The sequence below is a fragment of the Tursiops truncatus genome, chromosome 1, assembly GCF_011762595.2.
Source record: "Tursiops truncatus isolate mTurTru1 chromosome 1, mTurTru1.mat.Y, whole genome shotgun sequence".
Classification (NCBI taxonomy): domain Eukaryota; kingdom Metazoa; phylum Chordata; class Mammalia; order Artiodactyla; family Delphinidae; genus Tursiops; species Tursiops truncatus.
In genome coordinates this window covers 126,272,419-126,295,246 of record NC_047034.1, presented here as the reverse complement: position 1 = coordinate 126,295,246, position 22,828 = coordinate 126,272,419, and the positions used below count along the sequence as shown (strand labels likewise).

The 22,828-nt window shown below is 36.5% G+C and overlaps 1 protein-coding gene across 1 annotated transcript in view; it reads right to left on the bottom strand.

Annotated features, from left to right (window-relative positions):
• Positions 1-501: 501 nt before the first annotated feature.
• C1H1orf141 (chromosome 1 C1orf141 homolog) overlaps positions 502-22,828 on the bottom strand; it is a 39,068-nt gene continuing 16,741 nt past the window's right edge. Inside the window, 6 exon segments of the mRNA XM_033851638.2 lie at positions 502-570; positions 2,487-2,805; positions 2,808-3,228; positions 5,021-5,174; positions 9,727-9,865; positions 17,067-17,138. Of these exon segments, the coding sequence (XP_033707529.1) occupies positions 2,642-2,805; positions 2,808-3,228; positions 5,021-5,174; positions 9,727-9,865; positions 17,067-17,138 (950 nt within the window). The 3' untranslated portion in view covers positions 502-570; positions 2,487-2,641.

The window sequence follows — 22,828 nt, the reverse complement described above, 5'->3', positions numbered from 1 at the left end:
TGTTTGCTTATTCCTCCCCATCCCTAGGTGAAACCTCTGGCAAGTCTCATAATTTTGCCCTTTTCTCCATTACATCCTGCCTGGCTGGCCACCGTCTACTTGCTGTGCCCCTTTAGATGGCTTGTTGTTTTTCTTAGTTGGCTCAGGGAAGCTCAGGTCTGTTTTTTGCAATATCTAGTGACCACAGTTGTGTAAATGGTAGAAGGTAAAATCCTGCCCATTATGGACTGGTACTATAAGAGCAAGCAGAACACGACCTCTGTAGAGGCATCTGAAGGAAAATTCATGGACCTCTGACTTCCCAGTTTGTTCATAGGTTTACAGTTTCCTTGTTGGTCTCCTGGGGACCAATGAGACCAGGAACACTTACTTACACAGGACCAAAGACAACCTTTCCCTGGGTAATCCACAGATCCCAAATGCTAGCTAGTCCCTGGATACAGCACAACTTCCATTATTACCTTCTAACTCAGAGACTGGTTTCTAGGGCCATATTCAGATCTCAGCATCAGAATAGAAACCATGTCTAATCTTGCACCCCACGTCTTGCAGATGCCAGCATCTATTTGGCTGAGGAGATAATAGATTAAATCTGAGAGTGGAAGAGAAAGGTGCTGAGTTTATGTCACCATCTTCCCAGAATCCACTGCTCCCTGCTGTCCAGCTATGTCAATGGCCAATTTCAGCCAAATGGAATTTTTAAGTTGATTTAGTGCCTTTCTAAAGGATAAAACTCACAAGTTCCAGCAGAAACTTCCAAAAATAACATACAAAATCCTCAGTTCTAATTTGAGTCTACTTTGGGCTGAAGTCTGGACACTGATTGTAGTTAGGTTTAGCATTTAATTTAGAAAAGATGGTAGTAAGACACTTGGGGGAACATCTTTTAAGATGTTATGCTTACACTAAGAGCAGGAGAAAGGATGGGAATAAAAAGGGAAATTTAAATGAATGCTTACCATACTCAAGATACTCCACACTGTTGTTTTAATCTTAAAAATGATAATACAGTAAAATAAGGTATTGTTGTCCTCATCTTAAGGCAGGGATACGGAAAAGTGAGACTCAGTTTACATTATTTGCCCAAGTTTACTCATAACTGCCCAAACCCAGGGCCTACACCTGTTTCTCTTGTACTGAATACCAGGAAACCCTACCGTCATTACTTGGGCTATTATTAGGTATATTTTCTCTTTCTTGTCATTTTTATTGTTAGTGGTTAAGAAGAGTCTGTGTTTTCTCTTCTGAGCCAGCAGGGTAGTTAGGGAAACTATTTTGCTTTGCAGTGAGCAGGGGAGGAGTGAATATGGGGGTGGGGTAGAGGTAGGGGGAGAGTGGATAAGAGCAAGCAAAGAGAGCAAGAGGGTCAATCCCTGTTTTCTGGAAAGGAAGAAAGAGGACTTCATGACTTTGAGTTGCTGCAGCTGCTGCTTCTCCTCCCCAGCCAGTAACAAAAAGAAAGGTAAAGAGCCAGGGAAAGCTTGTGTGTTTCCACCCTACTACTTCCTACATACCTGAACCCACCACCTTATCTTGAACCCTTTTTCTCTTGCTCTTCCCTCATTTACAAAGTCTCCAGTTACACTATCTTTCCTTCATCTCCATTTTCTCTACTTGTCATCCTATTTGAGAGCCAAAATCTGCCTCTACTGTGAAAAGATGTCCAAGAGTAACACTGATGACGCACAATAAAGAAAACCTCCAGTCAGTGGAAACAGAGAAGCCTGAACAAGTTTACCTCCTTACCCTGGAAAGTTTCCAAAAGACCTCCAAAACCTTCCTTTAACTGAAATGCTTCTAATTAACCTACTTCTCCTCGAGTACTAACAGTTAAGATTTTTTTTTTTTCAAAGTCCTTAAACTAGCGGATTGCCAATGAACTCTTCAAATGCAACTTGTTTCTAAGGTGAATTCCGTCTTTATAGTGTTTGGGTTCATGAGAAGTTAATGAGTAGATAAAATAGCAATATAATAATATATTTAGAACTTTTAATCCTTTAAGGATTTGCTGCCAAAATTATTTATCTTATTAAAGATAAATTATTCTTTTAAATTATTTAGCAATTCAGAAAAAAGTCAAAGTTATACTTGGTAAAGGCATTATATAGTAAAGAAGTTCCAATGTTTACTAACAAAAAGGTATTTGAAATTTTACAAAGTCTTTTAATTGCATGAATTGCTAATGTAATACTGGTTTCTAATGATTATCCAAAATGCTGCTACAATGATTAATTCCACATGCATCAAGTTAATGGTATATTTGTCTTGTTTGATATCCAATTATGGAGCAAGGTTATTGATGTTATTTGGCTTCCGACAGCAAATTTCCAGAGTCAGTCTGTGCCATTCTTGGTCCTGAATCTACTTTACTGTAGGAATGCTGATGATTGAGGGATCTAATTGAGATAAGAGAAATTCCTGAACTAGTTCCTCTTGTTGATCATTATTTCCTAATTTTGTCCTCTTATTTACTAAAAATAGTATACCACTGTTGGTTTGTAATTCCAATTTCTATACTTTGTTTTCTTCTACCATCCACTAGAACATTACCATTTAGACAAGGATTTCTTCTGTGATCTTGGAACTTTATTTGCTTCCTGTTACCCAAATTTTGCTGTATAAACAATATTTTATGAGGTGCTTAATTTTTACTTGACAAGTTTAACAAATCATCCAATGGTGTTACATTATTTATTTTATGGACTTTGAGTATATTTTTTGAAGGCTTTGAGCAATATTTGACAGGCGAGGCACTCAATTTGCTCATTGTTTTTACTGTAGAAAACGTTTTTTCAAATTTGCCGTTTTAGCACTCATTTCTTGAATAACAGTTTTATCAAGGAAACCCACAGATTTTTTTGTTAGGCTGGAAAAAGTCTGTGAAAAGTTATAAAGTTTATTCCAAGATACGTTTTCAAATATCTGCTTGCTAGTTTTCTTCCTTAGTTTATCATCTACAACTCTACGGCTTACTTCAAAAGATACTGCTTGTATAGCTTTCTTCTGTGTTGTAGGCAGAGTTCTTTTGGGTTTGGAAGGAGTAGTAAATTGACCTCTAGCTACAGATTTGAGCATTCCACAATTTCTTTCTAAAACAATATTTGATCTTTTATATGGGTAACCATTCCCATTTTCCATAGAATGGGGAGGAAGCCTGTTTTTTGTCAAAAGTAACATTTGTACATATCCAGTCTCATGGAAAATTATGGGATTTGTATCAATTTCTTCCTGTGGATTAAAGAAGAGAGTATTCGTCATCAGTCTATTGAGGCAAGAAGGCTATAATTTTTAAAACATGAAAATAAAATCGTAAAGTATTCTAGAAATGACTACATAGAAGTTTTTAATATAAACAATAATGGTATTTAAACATACAAAAAAGATGTCCTTGTATGTGACACACTTCTTTCTCTTGACACTCTGTTCAGATGTTAGGAGTAAAATCTGAACTTTTGGCCTCCTAAAACCCTTTTTGAAATAGAGTGAGATATAAAGTCTTTATGTTTGGTGTTGTCACTGGGAAATATGATAGTTGGTGGGATGGAACATTGTTCTGTCATTTCTTAGGTTTCCATGTCCAGAAATAAGCAGCATACCAAAAAATGGATTGAGTCAAAAATCAAAAGAAATATAACTGATTATAAGCCAAAATTACAGTCTGAGTATCCTAATAAGTTCAGACAGTGGAAAATTTTCTTTAAAATAATTATATTCATTACTATACCCCAACATTTAGCACAATACTTAGCCCAATAAAAAGTGCTCAATATATATCTGTGGAATAAAAGTGCTCAATATATATCTGTGGAATAAAAAGTGCTCAATATGTATCTGTGGAATAAAAGTGCTCAATATATATCTGTGGAAGTAATAGATTGACTTAAAAATAGATTACTTTTATCACAGTAGTAGCAAAATCTGTATGTATGAGCTACTCACTGAACTCTTTTCCACATTTCCATTGTAAGGAAAAAAGATTAACTCCACAGAAACTCATCAAATATGAGTAGAACTAGTATTTAGTCTGTAAACTTTAAGTCAATGATTGCTACTTTTCTTTTAGAAATATAATTAATGAAGTAAGAAATTAGGATCATCTCATTGTATATTAGTGTCCTTAGTGTGAAAGGCATATTAATGCATACGATCACTGAAAAAATGACAAAAGATCTAGTTTTGCCATCCACTGGTGATGCCCATGTTACCTATTTAGTGATAGGAGTAGAGGTCTGTCAAATTTTTGGTCTGTCTAATCAATACCTTAGGGAATTTTCCACCTTCCGAGTCAAAGTACACTTAGGTAGAGGCAAAAACTCGCTTTATCAGCCTCGCTTGAGGTTAGGGCGTAGGTGTGTGACCTAGGCTCTGCCACTCAGACACACCTAAGACAGTCTTCAGTTCAGAAAAAGCAAGCATTTTGAAAAGTAGGCATTGTGAAAACTATTCTAGTGAGGATGGTGGTAGATATATCTAGCGGAAGGGCAGCACTGGCAAAGATCTTAGAAACAGTGTCCCCTGACCAGAGTCAGAGTTGTAAACTTTTATCTGTGACAACAGCATGGGCCCCAGTGGAGCAACCTGGGGCTGTAACAGGGTTAGTCCTGATTGGAGAGCTTTCAAGCCAGATTGTCTCTCCAGCATCCCAGAGACTCTGAGCTACCAGATGGCCTTTAATAAATGTATTTTCTGGTTGAAATAGTTAAAATAGATTGATAGAAAAGTGAAACATAATCCAGTCATTAAAAAAAATACCATCTTTATATTTCTTTTATAATCAAGAAAATTTGATAAATCGTTCTTTATAAAGAAAAACACAAAATTTTCAGCTGGTGCAGAGGAATCCCCAGATTTGGGGTGGAGGTTCTAAAAAGAACACTAAGAACTTGTGTTGTTGTCACTTCAGAATATGAAGCCAAGAGGGAAGGAGAATTTATCAAAGATTCTGGGCACTGGAGTATGACATTCCCACAAGGAGTAATAATACACATTTTTACTGAACAGTAGTAGATGTTTTTATTACCGTGTAAGAAGTTGCTGTCTTTGCTGGACTAATGTCGATTATCTTGGCATTTGACTTTTTCAGTTCATCCTCAAAGCACAAGGGGGGCAAGCTTTTCTTTCTTACTGAATACTCATTTAATTGATCCTTTCTGATGGATTTATTGTCTTTTGTACTAAAATCATTCATCTCTGGAGGAGATTTTATTCTGAAAATGAACACAAGTTCAGCATAAATGTTTATAGGGCTGATTTCAGCTTGCCTGTTCTTGTCTGCCTTTCCCATTCCTCAACGTCATTACTGCTATAGAACAAACGTATGGACACCAAGGGGGGAAAGCGGGGGCGTGGGGTGGGTGGGATGAATTGGGATTGACATATATACACTAATATGTATAAAATAGATAACTAATTAGAACCTGCTGTATAGCACAGGGAACTCCACTTCACTGTACAATAGAAACTAACACAACATTGTAAACAGCTATACCCCAATTAAAAAAAAAATCACTACTGCTAACATCTCCCTCAAACCCTCTGCCATACTTTCAACCTGACAAGACCATCCTTTCCTGCTTGGTTTTTGGGGGAAAATAGCAAAAGCAGGGCTGGAAGCAAGACCGTAGTATGTGTGCCTCTTTGGTTTTTGAGTGGAGAGGAAGTATATTATGTAGGTTGAGGAGAACAACAAAGGAAGAGAGATATATTTGCCACATCCTTTGTTGAGATTCTGGGATGAAAGTGCTTTGCAGGGCAGCTTCCTGCCAACACAGGGTGACCCTAGCTTTGTTATCAGGATGAAATGGTGTGGTTAGGCAGAGAGAGGATATAGTTTTCATTCCAGATCTCCCTTGGTCCACATGTGACATGGACACTGAGATTAGGCTTGCAACAAGCTTGTCATTGCAGGGGTGCAGTGACCCATAGCAAAGGCTTGACTTGGGTGAGGTATAAATAGACAGTCTAAGAAGAGATGAAGACATGACAAGAACTAAATGGGTTCTACCATACTAGTGATAGTTGAGAGTGGACCCTATCCAGGTTCAGAGAGAATAGACTATGTGCTTCATGAAGCACAAATGTCAGTAGCCACAGAACATCTAGGAATGAGGTCAGCAGTACAAGGGCACTGACCAAGATCCCTGGCCAAGTACCTTTTCCTCAATGTCACAAAGTCCAGTGAGCCCCTCACTCATATACTAAGACACCATGGTAGAAAGAAACAGAAAGACTGTGTTAAGCCTAAAGAGGCTGTGCATTTTTACTCCAAACAAAGTTTAAAACACAATGGATTAATATGAATTTTTTTCATTACACAGGGTTTGAGGATCTCCTGAGAAGTATCAGAATTATATAAAAATAAAAAGCTACCTTTTTTTCACATCCATGTTGTAGTGTAATTAAATTTGTATCTACTATAAAAATGCAATTGTATTCTCTCCATTCATTTTTCATTGTCTTCCTCTCCATTTGACTGTGAACTTGCAGCAGATAGAGCATGTGCTCAAGGTCTGAATGTGACCTTGTGTCACATGTGTATGACCTTGTCTGAATGTGAATGTGACTAGCTGAGCAGTCTTAGGACAGTCATTGGATTGTAGTACGGGCCTAGATGTCCATAATAAGACAGAATAAATTCATTCTGGTCTACAAGAAAATAAAAGGCAGAACTCTTCTTCTTAGAAACATCTTTGAACAAAATAAAATAAAAAAAATTAAATAAATTACCTTTTATTAACTTAATCTTCTAAGTGACCAACCAAATCAAATGATCCCCTAGGTTTTTTTTTTCAGTTTGAGCTGAAATTATAAAAGATTTTCACAAAAGGCACATATATATTATGGCATTTAGAAAATACTTTGTATAAAATATTTTTCAATGTAAAATAACATGGAAAGTACTTGGTATTGTGCTTGATCTGTAGTAGCTATTCAGTAAAAACTTCTCTTTTTTTTTTTTGCAGTACGCGGGCCTCTCACTGTTGTGGCCTCTCCTGTTGTGGAGCACAAGCTCAGCAGCCATGGCTCACAGGCCTAGTTGCTCCGCGGCATGTGGGATCCTCCCAGACCGGGACACGAACCCATGTCCCCTGCATTGGCAGGCGGACTCTCAACCACTGCATCACCAGGGAAGCCCAGTAAAAACTTCTTAAGTGAACAAGATAGAACTGGAAAAGACTGAGATCAAGGATCTAATGTTTGGCTAACATAAAACTGGTCTTGGGGGATTTTTGTTGAAGAAAGGCATTCCCAAATCTCTCTAAAATGTAAAGTCATCATTAGCCAGTAGGAAGCCTCAAATGGTTAAACACTTGGTATGGAGAGAGGTCAGTTAGCACATGCCAAACAGACTTTGCCACCTGGCATGAATAAAGTGTCCAGGGCAGAACTCTTCCAAATATGCCTGCTGGCCACTCCAGCATTTCTCTACTTTCTTAAACATGTTCCCAGACACACATGCTGTTGGCAATAAATTCAGTTTTTTTCTTATCCTCAAGTAGTTTGTATCTTAGTGCAATGTTTCCCAACCTTTTCCACATAATGACAAACATATTAGTTAATAGTCTTTGTTCAGTACACTGAGATAAACACTTGAGAACACTTGTAGCCTGGCTACCATGGGGCCAACTCCACAGTTTTGAAGGTTGAAGGATCAGCATTTCAGCACACCTATAACCCTCTCTGAGCACAAAATTACCACAGTTTATTGGTTAGGAAGCTCTGCTCTAGAGAGAGGAAATAGTCAAAAGACAAACAAACCAACCAACAAAACATATATATAAAATAATTTCAACTACTTGTAAGTATTACAGAAAAATATAAACATAATACTTCATCTAAGGTGGCTATGGGAGACCTCTCTCAGAAGGGGATATTTGAGTTGAAATCTGAGAAAGGGAAGGAGACAGCCAGGTGAAGAGCTGGGGGAATAGCAAGTGTAAAGGTCTGAGTATGAAACCAGCTTGGAATGCTCACTGGAAGGCCAGTGTTGCTGGAGTGCAGTGATGAGGAGAGTGGAGTAAGATGAGATGAGACAGGTGTCAGGGGCCAAAACATATAAGGGCACACGTAGAACAGCCCGCCACTGCTATCAAGGAACATTTCAGAGAAGATGTGACATCTGAGTAGAACTTAAAGGATAATGCGTTAAAAAGAGGGTTGCCTACTTAAGAGTCTTTTTTCCCCCTTTTTTGCTAACAGAACTCCGATCCTATTCATTTTTCTCCAAGCAACCCTGTCCTCCAAGGGAGGCTGAGCGCCTTCCTAAATCAAGGGAATGAACCTGGAATAATCTAAGCCTGTGCTTTTCAAAATGTGAGCTACAACCCATCAATTTAGACAATAAATCAATTTAGCATCTACTGACCAACATTTTAAAAAGTAGAATAGAATAGAGTGTATCACATAGATCCTTAGTAACAATTGTTCAAAACACTAAAATACTGCAATCAATTTCAACTAACAGAAAGACAAATAATTAGGGGTCTATGAATCTGAATCTTCTGCTCCACAGATAGATAGATTGATAGATACATATAGATATTGATATAGATATCAATCATTGTGATATAAAAAGTATTTCATACTGTTGGTTGTGTTAAAAGCTGATAATGATTTACTGGTTTTTAGATATGAGTGTATGAAGCTATTCTAGCCAAAGAGACACCAGGGGAGGTCTGCTGGAGGGCTTTGGGGAGCATTTTCCTCATTCTTACAAAAGGGTCAAAGAGGGACTTCCCTGGTGGTCCAGTGATAAAGAATCTGCCTCACAATGTAGGGGACGCAGGTTCCATCCCTCGTCAGGGAACTAAGATCCCACATGCCACAGTGCAACTAAGCCCGTGTGCCACAGCTACTGAGCTTGCACACCTCGACTAGAGCCCGTGTGCTGCAAACTACAGAGCCCTTGAGCCCTGGAGCCTGTGCACCACAACTAGAGAGAGAAAACCCGCACACCACAACTAGAGAGAAGTCCACGCACCACAAGGAAGAGCCTGCATGCCGCAACGAAAGATCCCACATGCCTCAATGAAGATCCTGCGTTCCAACTAAGACCCCACGCAGCCAAAAATAATAAAATAAATCTTTAAAAGAAAAAAAGGGTCAAAGAGCTTTTCTCCTTTTCAGTGGGTGCTGTTACCAGTTATCTTCAATAGTGGTCACCATCTTGTACAGCAAGGCTAGGAGGACAAGCTAGTTGCTGAGACAGTGGAGGCAAGTTGAGGAAAGATGGAGAAGCTGGATATTTGATGGCATCATTAAACCCCTGAATTAACCTGGAGCTGCCTTACTGATGGACTTCTTGTTATTTGAGATTATAAATACCTTTTTTGTCTAAATCATATGTAGTTAGTTTTCTTTTAATTGCAGCTAAAAGTGTCCCAACTATTCAAGATGAATAGGAATCTATCAGGAGAAGTATGTTCTGAGCATAAAGAACAGAGTGGGTCAATCACACAGTAGTTGGAATAAACTGTTTGCTGTGATTAGACTCAGTATAAGCAAAGGACAGAATAGACGACTGGAAAGATATTATATGCCATACTAAGGAATCTAAGCTTTACCATTTTTGTTATAGAGTCTTCAGATGTTATTAAGTAGTGAAATAATGTGGTAATATGATTAGATACTGATATTCCTTGGCTAAAGATTTTCTTAATGCCTATATCTTGAAGTTAGATGCAGTTAATTTTCAGTTACTTCAATATAAACACACAATGTGTATACCTGTAAATAGAGTCTTTTTCATTCTTATAAGCATTAGACTGAATGCTGGGTACAGGAGAAAAGATTGTAGATCCCAATGTTCTTCTATGTTGTTGTTGTCTATGCTGTGAATACAGTTCATGGAAGGGTTTAGCATGTTCTTCCTAAACATAAAGAAAAGGGGAAACTATCTTAGAAATTATTTTTTCCATGTCTATATTGTAAATAATTTATACTTGATTATTCATATTTGGAATACCTAATTATGATAACTAACAGCTGACTAGATCTTTAAATAATTTCAAATATAATGATTATTTAATCCTCAAAAAAAAATCCCTATGAAATAGATGTTATTACCACTTCTTAGATGAGGGAACATGTCTACAGAAATTTAAAAATTTGTGTATGCTCGCACTTTTTACTAAATTTTATTTTCTTTGTCTCTAAAACTTAGCCATTATTTTCATATAAAATGTATTTCTCCAAATGCAGAGAAAGTCTAAAGTTTAAGTACTGAGAAAAAAAAGCCCTCTTGGTTTAAACAGAAACTTTACTGTCTCATACACAGAGCAGGTACAGCAGAATAGTTCTGAGTAAAGGGGGAGAAACTGGAAAAAAGTGATCCAGCTTTACCTAGTGTCTCAGATTGTCCCTGTATATTTCTATTTAAATATAATTATTTAGATACCCCAAATAAACATGCATATGTAAGTATAAACTGCGTAACTTGTGACTGTCCATCAACCAACCAAACAAATATTTGTTTAGTACCTACAATTTTTTTTCACACTAGGAACAGAATATATTTCATTCTGGATAATATGAGATAAAAATTTTAAATATGACAAAAATCCAGGCCATAAAGAATTCACATTCTAAATATATATGATTAGCATACATGAGTCATTGGCAAATAATGTAATAAGATAATATCACTAAGAACCAAACCAATCAATACAATCTTTAAATGGGGAGGAGTTTAGAAGAGAGGGCTGGAATAGACAGGAAACACTTCATCAGTGAGGAAGAACTTAATGCTGGGATTTGGAGATAAGAACATATCAGGAGAGGCCAACAACATATGTCCAGGGTATTCATTAAGACAATCAACAGCATATTCAAAGCCAGGTGGGGCAGGGGAGTGTAGTGTATAAAGAGTAATTTTCAATAGTCAAGAAGGATGGTTGTGAGAGGGATAGACTATCGATGTCTTCAGAGTCAAACAGATAAACTTCAATGTAAAGAAAAATGGCCAAAATTGACTTGAGAAGAAGTAGAAAATTTGAGCATACCAAAAATTCTTAAAAGAAATGTAAAGAAGTTTCAAATAACTACCTTTAAAAAAGTAACCCAGCCCAAATAGATTTATACATAGGTTCTTTCAAATTTTTATGCAACAAACAATTCTTATGCAATATAATGTCAGTTAAATTAAAAAATAAATAACAACAAAGACTTTTCAGTTCTTTTCATAGCTGACATAGTCTTGACACCGAAGTCTGAAAAGATGCACCAGAAGAAGCCTACAAGCTAATTTCACATACGACTTCAGGTGATTTCACAAATTCAAAATAAAATACTACTCAACACTGTACTAATGGAACAATTTGTAATGGCCAAACAAAATTATCAAGAAATTAAAAGCTCCTGGGCTTCCCTGGTGGAGCAGTGGTTGAGAGTCTGCCTGCTGATGCAGGGGACACGGGTTCGTGTCCCGGTCCGGGAAGATCCCACATGCCTCAGAGTGGCTGGGCCCGTGAGCCATGGCCGCTGAGCCTGCGCATCCGGAGCCTGTGCTCCGCAATGGGAGAGGCCACAACAGTGAGAGGCCCGCGTACCGCAAAAAAAAATAAAAGAAATTAAAAGCTCCTAATAGTTCTAAGTTATTATAATTTATGTCCCAATAGATCAAAGGAGAAAAATAATGTAATTATTTTAATAGCTGTAATATTTAAAATACATTTGATAAATTCAGTAACCATCATTGATAAGAACTGTAATAAAACTAAAGAGAATACTTTCTTAATATGATAAAGAATATCTTAGCAAAATTTAAAAAATTATACCCATATAAAACCACTAACTAATATTATGGTTAATGACAATACACTAGTGTGTGGCATGACAATAGTGACACCTATCAGCACTATTATTTATAGATGTTTAGGAAATATTGAGCAATGCAGTAGGAAAAAATAAAGGAAGTAGTAAAAACTCTGGAAAATTCTTTTTCAATATGGCTGAGTAAGCCTCTATCAGAGCCACTCTCTCTCAGATAAAAACTATAAACTCTAGACAAAATACTCTAGAAAACACAAACACATACACACACACACAAGTTGCCTGAAGGTCCTGGAGAATGAACAAAAGCAGGTGACAAAGAAAAAGCATTGAAACTTGGAATTACTGACTTGCGTAGAGTGAAGTTTCTATTTTTATGGCTTTTAGTTTGCAGGCAGGCCAAAGTATAGGACATCTAAAACTCTGATAGAAAACTTAAGTTCTTTCTGGCCAGAAGAACCAGAGGAAAAAGTTCAGGCTGACCAAAACTTCTGGGAAATGAGAAGGGAATGATAGAAAGAAGAGTGCCAAAGATGATAGCCCCATCTTTTATGTATAAACCCTGTCCAAGTCTCTTGCTGACCCATGAACGATGCATGTTTAGGGAAAACTGCAAGCAGTGCAGCTAAGGATATAACAACTGAACTGAAATTTGAGCTGCTTCTATAGAGACAGAGTATATTTTGAGCCCAACCAAGTTAGCTGACTGCTAAACAGTAACATCATTACTCTTTGTAGGAATATAACAGACTCTGGAGTCTCCACATTATAACAGTTGTGGTGTCCAGGATAAATCCAACTTAACATGCAAAGACCAGGAAAATGAAACCTAGTCTCAACAGAGAAGGCTATCAATCAAAACCAACCTTGAAATGACCCAGATGTTGGAATTATCAGATTTTATGGCAGCTATTATAATTATGCTCAATGAAAAAAGTAAAATATGTTCACAGTGAATGAGAAAAAAGGAAATCTTAGAGAAATAGAAACTATTTTTAAAAATGGAAATTCTAGAACTGAAAATGTATAATACCTGAAGTAAAAAAACTCACTGGTTGACTTTAAAACAGAATGGAGACATCAGAGTAAAGAGTCAGGGAACTTTAATACAGACCAATAGAAGTTACCCAATATGAAAAAAGAGAGGAGAATTTTTGTTTTTTAGAGGGATTCAGAGACATATGTGTCCCTGTGAGAAAACAATAATGAAAAGTCTGAGCCTGCTCACCTACCCTGTGATCTCAGGCCACAAGTCTCTGGACAGGAGGCTGGCTGCTGTAGGAACTCAATAAATACTTGCTGAACTCAAAAAAGAAAAGTCTGATATATGTGTAACAAGAATCCCAGAAGGACAGGAAAGGTAGAATGGGGTAGAAAAATACTTAAATAAATAGTGGTGAGATGAAATATGATCTTAATTTGATGAAAGACATAAATTTATAAATTCCAGAAGCTTAATGAACCCTAAGCAGGATAATTAAGAAGAACACCATGCTTAAGCACATAATCAAACTGCTGAAAACCAAGTATGAGGAAAACATCTTTAAGCAGCCAGAGAAAAACAAGTTATACACACCGGGGAACAATTCAAAATACCCCTGATTTCTCATCAGAAACTATGGCGGTCAGAACTGTGAAGGCCAGTAGATGTTGGAACATCATCAATATGCTGAAAGAAAAAACAATTATCAGCCAAAGTTTTGTGTCAAGCAAAAATTTCCTTCAGAATATCCTTAAGACACTTTCAGGTAAAAGAAAACAGAGAATTTGTTGCAAGCAGACCTTCACTACAAAATATACTTGAGGGAGTTCTTCAGGATAAAGGGAAATGATACCAGATGGAACTATATCTTCAGGAAGTACTGAAGAGCATCAGATCTGGTTGTATTTGGTTGTTTTTTTACTCTGTTACTTTCTTTAAAACATATAGGAGTGTTGAAAGCAAAAATTATAATATTGTCTTATGGGGTTTATAGTAACACATGAAGACTATATTATGAAAGACAGGGTTAGTAAATGGTTTTATACAATTTAAAGGCTTCTAAATCTTTATGTGAAATAGTACAATTTTACTCTAAGTAGGCTTTGAAGAGTTGATGATGTATATTTTAATCCCTAAAGATACCACTAAAAAATCCAAACACAAAGAGGTACAGCTAAAAGTCAATAAATTAAAATGTTAAAAAATATTCAAATTATCCAAAAGAAGGCAGGAAAAGAAGAATGCATATATATGCATATATGTGCATTTGAACAGTGCTTGGCACACTCACGTACTACATAGATGTTTGCTATTATTATCATTCACCATAAGAAAAAAGAAAGGCAACTAGGAACTCCAGAAAAAGTACACAAGACAGTCAAGATCTAAATATAAGGGAAATTAATATATGGCATTATTTTTTAGTAACTGATGGAGAATAAGAAAAGAGCGCCTATTGTTTTTACACTGCACCCCTTGAGAAGAAACATAGTCCTAGCACACTACTTTGTTCTACAATAAACAATTATTTACAAAAATGTAATAATATAAATGCTGTTTAAAGCATTTTTAGCTTTAGAATTAATCTACAGACAAAACATAAAGGTTTAATCAGAGTTACAAAGTGAGTATAATCATTGACCTCAAAAGTGTAAAAATAAAGATATACTTGACCTAGGGAAGAAGATGTGGAGGAAAGGCTAAAACTGTTAAGATCTTTCATCTTAAGTAAAGAGGAATCAGGAGTTAGTGATTAAAGTTGATAGGAAAGAAAAAAGTATTTAGATATATTATTTCAATGTTAAAACAGAAAAAGCAGAAAAGTAACTATCAAAGATACAGAAGAGGGGGCTTCCCTGGTGGCACAGTGGTTGAGAGTCCGCCTGCCGATGCAGGGGACACGGGTTTGTGGCCCGGTCCGGGAGGATCCCACATGCCGCCGAGCGGCTGGGCCCGTGAGCCATGGCCGCTGAGCCTGTGCGTCTGGAGCCTGTGCTCTGCAATGGGAGAGGCCACAACAGTGAGAAGCCGGCGTACAGCCAAAAAAAAAAAAGATACAGAAGAGGAAAGAGGGAGAGAAGTGAGATGTAGTGTAAATAAACTAATTCAAATCTTTGTTTTTGATTATGCAGTAGATAATGCTTAAAGTTGATAAATAAAAAATTAGCAGTAGAAGCTCATTCTTTAGAATTATAGAGTTAATCATAAGAGGAATTGAAACCTCAAAAGGTTAAACATGGTTGCTTCTGAAAAGAGGAAATTAGAACAGGAAGAACGGGTGCAAGGGCTTTGTGTTCTTATTAGCCTTTCTGTATTATTTAATTTAAAAAGGCATATGTATATTTTAATTTGTTTTTTAAAAATTAAAATGTTTTATATAAGATGCTAGTAAATTTATTATGATGAGTAATCTTATGATGAAGTTACAATATATTTATATTTCTTGGGAGATTTTTATTAAACACAAACCTATATAAAACATGTAGATGAGGATAAAACTAATAAGCCAGACAGTGTATTTTGTCAATATTTTTAAAAAGTATAAAAGGTATAAATTTGCAATAAAATGATAACATGTTATTAATTATGGTGCAAAGTATGTATTTCTTCATGTTTCATTCTCCAGATTAGCAATAAACAGGGTTAATAATAAGTAAATCAACTGAGAGAGTGTCATGGACTTACAAGTACTACCAAATATAAAATAGATAGCTAGTGGGAAGCGGCCACATAGCACAGGGAGATCAGCTTGGTGCTTTGTGATCACCTAGAGGGGTGGGATAGGGAGGGTGGGAGGGAGCCGCAAGAGGGAGGAGGTATGAGGATATATGTATATGTATAGCTGATTCACTTTGTTCTAAACCAGAAACTAACACACCACTGTAAAACAATTATACTCCAATAAAGATGTTAAAAAAGAAAGAAAGAAAGAAAGAGCCTGCTGAGAAGAGGGGAAGGAGGTCCAGCACTTCAGCTGCCATCTTGCCACAGAGTGGAAAACCAAGGCAGGAAACCATTGTTGAGAGATGGAGACTGACCCATGATGGCATCATATCAGCCCCTGGATCCAGCTATGCCTGAAGCTAGACAGCCCTGGACATTTCATGTACATGAGCCAATAAATTGCCTTTTGTGTTTAATAAATAAATAAATATAATAATAATAAGAAGAAGAAGTAAATTAACACCTAAGAGACTCTCTTAAATGACTTCCCTTTGCTGATTCTCTGTATTAATTTCTCTCTCTAGTCTCCTAGATAAAACCTCCTGAATAATATCCAGGCATGCTCAATGGTCAAGGCTGGTTGGTCACTTTTCAGGATGCCCATGTACCTCTGCTCAGGTTGTTAGCAAGAGTCAATAGTTCTGGTGCTACAGACATAGAGAACAGACTTGGGGTTGCCAAGAGGGAGAGGTGTGGGGGAGGGATGGATTAGGAGTTTAGGATTAGCAGATGCAAACTATTATATGTAGAATGGATAAACAACAAGGTCTTACTGCATAGTACTGAGAACTATATTCAATATCCTGTGATAAACCATAATGCAAAAGAATATGAAAGAATGTATATATATGTATAACTGAATCATTTTGCTATACAGCAGAAATGAACACAACATTGTAAATCAACTATACTTCAATAAAATAAAATTTTTAAAAATGTTTCCAATAGTATTGGTGCTAAACCTGTTATAATCATTGTTATTGTAATTATGTGAGTTAAATAACTATAACCAAAATGGTCTTGGGGCTTCCCTGGTGGCGCAGTGGTTGAGAGTCCGCTGGCCGATGCAGGGTAAACGGGTTCGTGCCATGGTCCGGGAAGATCCCACGTGCCGCGGAGCGGCTGGGCCCGTGAGCCGTGGCCGCTGAGCCTGCGCGTCCGGAGCCTGTGCTCCGCAACGGGAGAGGCCACAACAGTGAGAGGCCCGTGAACCGCAAAAAGAAAAAAAAATGGTCTTGGCTACACATCAAAAGATTAACAAATGGATGTATATTTTTATATTCTAAATTAAAATAAAATATTTAAATTATGTACATATAATTTTCTATGAGGCCCTGTCTTAACTTTGATAACTTTATGATAACATTCAATAAATAATTTCCACTGTATTGCCTGTCCAACAGGTAACATATTATTTTCTCTATTATTGCCATATATAAAGTTTTGCATAATATCAGAGATGAAATCACTTTAAAATTTTATGCTTCTGAATCCTAAAATTCATTTGAATTTGGGATTTGTAGAAAAATATATAAAACTATTAGGGATAATCTGGATTTCTATTAAATAATTGTAAGCATGCAAATTAAACCCACCTCAGTTGTATCCTTAAGATAATGAAAAGATCTAATAGATCTTGATTTTAGATATTCTTCTACTGGCTCTAAAGAAAGAAATGCAAACATAAATGGTATTTCTATACTGTTAGACTACTTCTAATTTAACTCAACAAACCATTTTCTCTACTTGTAAACTTTTTAGAAATGTAGTTTGTTAGAGCTAAATATATTCTAGAATAATTTGCTTTTAAAAAGAATTTCTATTAACAGAATATAACATTCAATTACTATTGTACAATAAAGCTGTGTTTTCTTAGAAAAAAAGATTTCTAAATAAAACAGAATCATACTTGATAGTCAAATAAATCTTCTCATTAATTCCTTTGAAAAGAGAAAGATTCCCCTCAACCTGAATCCCCCATCTCCAATTATGAGTTTTACTAATTTGTATTATCATTTAATGGATTTTTTTTTTTAAGTAGGTATAATGTATGGTCAAGCATGCAGACTTTGGATGTAGGTAGCCTGGGACCAAAAACTACTTTTCTGTTTGTGAGCTATGTAGCTTTAGGAAAATTGTTTAACCCCTCTGAGCTTTAGCTTCCCCATCTGTTAAGTGGAAATAATAGTACTTATGTAACAGGGATGCTGTGAGGATTAAATGAGATAATAGATGTAACAAACTTACATCTGGTATTCCTTCAATCAACAGTTATTTGTTGATCACCTGCAATGTGCCAGGCCAGTGCCTGGTGTTGGACTCTGGAATTGTGATTTCTGCCCAATGATGCACACATTTTATTGGATAGTACAGAAAAGAATTAAGTAAAGAAACAAAGGAGTGAACAATTATAAATTGAGATGCATGCCATGACAGACATAGACAGATTTTGGTGAGGGACAGCATGAGAGGGAGGTATAATTTAGATAGGGTAGTTGCTAGGGATTGAATGTTTGTGTCTCTCCCACAATTCATATGTTGAAGCTCTAATTTTCAGTGTGGTGGTTTTGGGAGTTGGGCTTTGGGGAGGTAATTAGGTTTAGATGAGGTGATAAGGGTAGAATGTCCATGATGAGAATAATGCTCTCTCCGCCATGTGAGAATAAAGTAAGAAGGTGGCTGTCTGCAAACGAAGAAGAAGACTCTCAACAGAACCTGATCCTACTGATCTCAGGCTTCCAGCCTCCAGTGAGAACTGTGAGAAATAAATATTTGTTGTTTAAGCCACCCAGTTTATAGTACTTTGTTATAGCAGCCTGAATAAGAGAGAAATTGGGACTGAGAGGTGGGGTGCTGCTGTAACAAATACCTAAAAATATAAAAGAACCTTTGGAACTGGGTAGTGGGTAGAGGCCGAAAGAGTTGTGAGGTGCATGCTAGAAAAAGCTAATATGGCCATGAAGAGATTTTAAAGGCAATTCTGGTGAGAACTCAGAAAGAAAGAGGAGAGCCATTGAGGAAGCTTTCATTTTCACTGAGAATACATGAATAACCATATGCAGAAATGTTGGTAGAAATACGGATGTTAAGGCCATTCTGATGAGGTCTCAGACAGAAATGGGGAACACGCTATTGGACAATGGAGCAAAGGTGATCCTCGTTATAAAGTGGCAAAGAACTTGGCTGACTTGTGTTTGTGTTCTGGTTTTGTTGTAGAAGGTAGAACTTGTGAGTGATGAAATTGGATAGTTAGCTGAGATTTCTAAGCAAAGTGTTAAAGAAGAGGCTTGATTTCTGCTGGCTGCTTGTAGTAAAAATGCAAGACGAGAGAAATGAATTGAAGACAAAATTGTTAAGCAAAATGGAACCAGAACTTAAGAATTTAGAAAATTCTCATATTACAATAACTGAGAAAGCACGTTCAAAAGAGAACACTAAGGCTGTGGTGCACTGACCATTTGATAAGGAGATAAGGAGATTGGTATGGGTGTGAAACATGGACCTAATCAGCCATCCCAGGAGAGACACTGCCAGTTTGAAGTGAAGGGGATAGAGACAGGATAAAATGAAGGAAGGCTGTCGGACTTCTTGGGTTTTACAGGATAGGACCACAGAGCTATGCACTGCAAACATGCTATTCCTCAAGACAAGGGAAGAATGACCATGAAGGTGACTCAAAGATCATCAGGCCTGCCTCAGTATCAAAATCAGAGGCCACTGCCTCAGTTTCTGCCTATGGAGCCCTTGGGGGTGGGCCAACACTCTCACTAGATAGTCCTGGGGATGAAATCCTGGCCTAGCAGAGTCCCAGTGGGGAAGTGGGGGAGATGTGACCCCCCCACTCAGCAGAGTTGTGAGAGCAGGACCTCTGCCCCAGTGGGTCAGGAAGGCAGAGCATCAAGCCAAAGAGGATTATCCTTGAGCCTTAAGATCTCATGAAGTTTGTCTTAGTAGGTTTTAAACTTCCTTGGGACCCATTACTCCATTCTTCTTTCCTATTTCTCCCTTTTGGAATGAGAATGTCTATCTTATTCCTGTCCCAAATGTATTTTGGAAGCACACAATTTGTTTGATTCCACAGGTTCAAGCTGGAGAGGAATTTTGCCTCAGGATCAATCATACCTTGAGTCTCACCATAGCTGATTTAGATGATATTTAGGTAAGACTTTGGACTTTAGTGATAACATAAAACTCAGTACGGCAGGAAAATAATTAACATGTTCGAGGATTCCTTTATTGTCCAGAAGGAGGGTAACAATATATTTTGAAAGGATGAATATTGTAATTTCTAGGGTAATCATTTAAAGAATAGAAACAGAATGCATGACTACCAAATTAGTAAAGGGGAAAAGTTTAAATTTTAAAAAGTCAATCCTAAATAAGACATAAGAGGACAGAAGAAGAAACACAGAATCAACAGGAGAGAAAGAACAAAATAAGATGGCAGATTTAAATCCAAAGATATAAGTAGTTACATTAAGTATAAATGGACTAAATGCTCCATTTCAAAGACAAAGATTACAGAGTAGATTTAAAAATCTAACAATTTGATGTTTACAAGAGATAAGACTCTTATGTAAGAGATCATAATGTTACAGAAGTGTGGCAAAAAGATGATGGAAAAAGATATACCATGTAAATGTTAGCCAAAAGAAAGCTGGGGTAACTACAGTAATACTGGATAATAAAACAATCACTTTGTAATTAAAAAGGGTTCAATTCACTAGAAATATATAATAATTCTAAAATTTTATGCAATTAATAACACAGCCTAAACTATATTAAAGATCTGTAAAGCAAAATTTGATAATTCTACAAGGAAAAAATAAATGAGTCTGAAATTTCTCAGCAATTGACAGAATAAGCAAGCAGAGAAATAAAAAAGAATAAAGAAGAGTTGAAAACAGTGAAGAAATTTGACCTAAAAGACATATGTAGAACACTGCACCCAACAGCTGCAGAATATACTTTATTTTCAAGCACATCCTGAACATTTACAACAATCGACCATATACTGGGTGAAAATACAAGCGTTAACTAATTGCATAGGACTGAAATCCTATGGATTACATCCTCAAACTACAATGTAATTGTGCTAAAAATTTATAACCAAAAGATAATTAGAAAAGCCTAATATATTTTGAATTAAGACATAAACTTCCAAATAACCAATGTGTCAGAAGAAGAAATCATAATGGAAAACAGAAAATAACCATGATACTCTTGAAGAACAAGGAGGGAAGACTTGCTCTACCAGATATCAAGGGTTATTTTAAGCTACAGAAATTAATGTTGTTTGGTATTGGTATTGAAATGGATAAATAATATAATGAAACATAATAAGAACTCCAGAACAAAGAGCCCAGAGTATTAGGGAAAGGGAAAGAATAGCCTTTTTTTTTTTTTTTTTTTTTTTTGCGGTACACGGGCCTCTCACTGTTGTGGCCTCTCCCGTTGCGGAGCACAGGCTCCAGACGTGCAGGCTCAGCGGCCATGGCTCACGGGCCCAGCCGCTCTGCGGCATGTGGGACCTTCCCGGACCGTGGCACGAACCTGTGTCCCCTGCATCAGCAGGCAGACTCCCAACCACTGCACCACCAGGGAAGCCCAAGAATAGCCTTTTTAATACCACACTGGGATAGCTGGGTATTCACATGAACAAAAACTAAACTTGACTCTTACCTCACTCAAAATGTAATTCCAGGTAGACTTTAGACCTAAAGGTAAAAAGAAGAACTAAAATCATTTGCAAGATAAATAGAAAAAGATATTCATGACCACAGAGTAGGAAAAGATTTCTTAGATATGGTACAAAAAGTATTTATCAAATAAGAAAAGATTTGGTATATTTGACCTTACTAAAGTGGAAGAATTTTTGTTCATCAAAAAGACACCGTAAAGAGAGTGAAAAGAAAACCCATAGAAAAGGGGAAGATATTCACAATACGCCAAACCAAAAAAGAACTAGTAAAAAGAATATATTTAAAAATCAACAAGAAAAAGATAAAAAACTAATTTTAAAATAAGGTAAAACTTGGATGATTTCCAAAAGTATAAATCCAATTTGTCAATAGTCTATGAAAAAGTTCTCAAACCTATTAGTAATCACAGAAATGCAAATTAAACCATAATGATATACTATTATATACCCAGTAGATTGCTAAAATGGAAAACTGACAATTCCAAGTGTTAGGAAGCAGAACAAAAAGAACCCTCACAAATCTGATGGGAGCATAAATTGGTAAAAACACTTTGGAAAGTTGACATTATCTATTATAGTTGAAGATAAGCATCCCCAGTAATGTAAATGCTGGATATACACTCTCAAGAAACTTTTACACAGATGCAGCAGGATGCCTAAACAAAAATATTCATTTCAGCATTGCAATGACTGACAAACTAAAAACCCCAAATTTCAAGAGTAGTACAAAGTGTGATATATTCATGCAATGGAATACTTAACAGCAATGAAAATGAAGCAACTACACCTCCACAGTACAATATGAGTGAATCTTACAAACAATGCTAAGAAAAAAAAAAAATGAATGCATACAGCATGATTACATTCATATACAGTGAAAAGCAAGCAAACTAAACAATATTCTTTAGAGATGCAAATAATAGATGGTAAAAATGTAAAGAAAAGTAAGGAAGTGATTACCACAGAAATCAGGACAGTAGTAACTCCCAGGGACAAGGAAGGGAGAGGTGATTTGGGAAACGTCAAGTGGTGATGTTGGCAATGCTCTATTTCTTGATGTGCAATATGGTTATATAGGTGTTTTTTTAATAATTGGTTATTATACTGTACATTTTATGCTATATTCACTTTTCATAATGTATGTTATTTCATAATTTTAAATGGTTTAATAAAAAAGGAAAGTGATTATAAAGAGGGCAAGAATGAAAGAAGAAATACCTGTTGGCAAGCTACTATAGTTGACACACAAAGATGATGATGATTTGGATTAGGGTGGTGACAACAGACATGGTGAAAATAGATTAATTCAAGATGAGTTAGAATGAAAAGAGCTTGTTGACATATTGAACTTTGGGGAGGAGGGAAAGGAGAGATCAAGGATTGCTTCTAGGTTTTAGACTTGAGCCAGTTGGCGTAAATTGGTCCAATGTACTGAGAATGGAATGCTGTTGCGGGGAGGGGATGGGAGAGAAAGTTTGAGAGGATGGCTAGGATAGGGAATCATGAGACCAGTTCTGGATATTAGGTTTAAGATGTAATGAGAAGCTTGAGTGGAGATATCAAATAGGTAGTTCAGTGTAGGTACCTGCCCTTCAGAGGATTAGTCTGGATTGAGATATAAATGAAGGATTTAACGGTATCTCTACGGTATT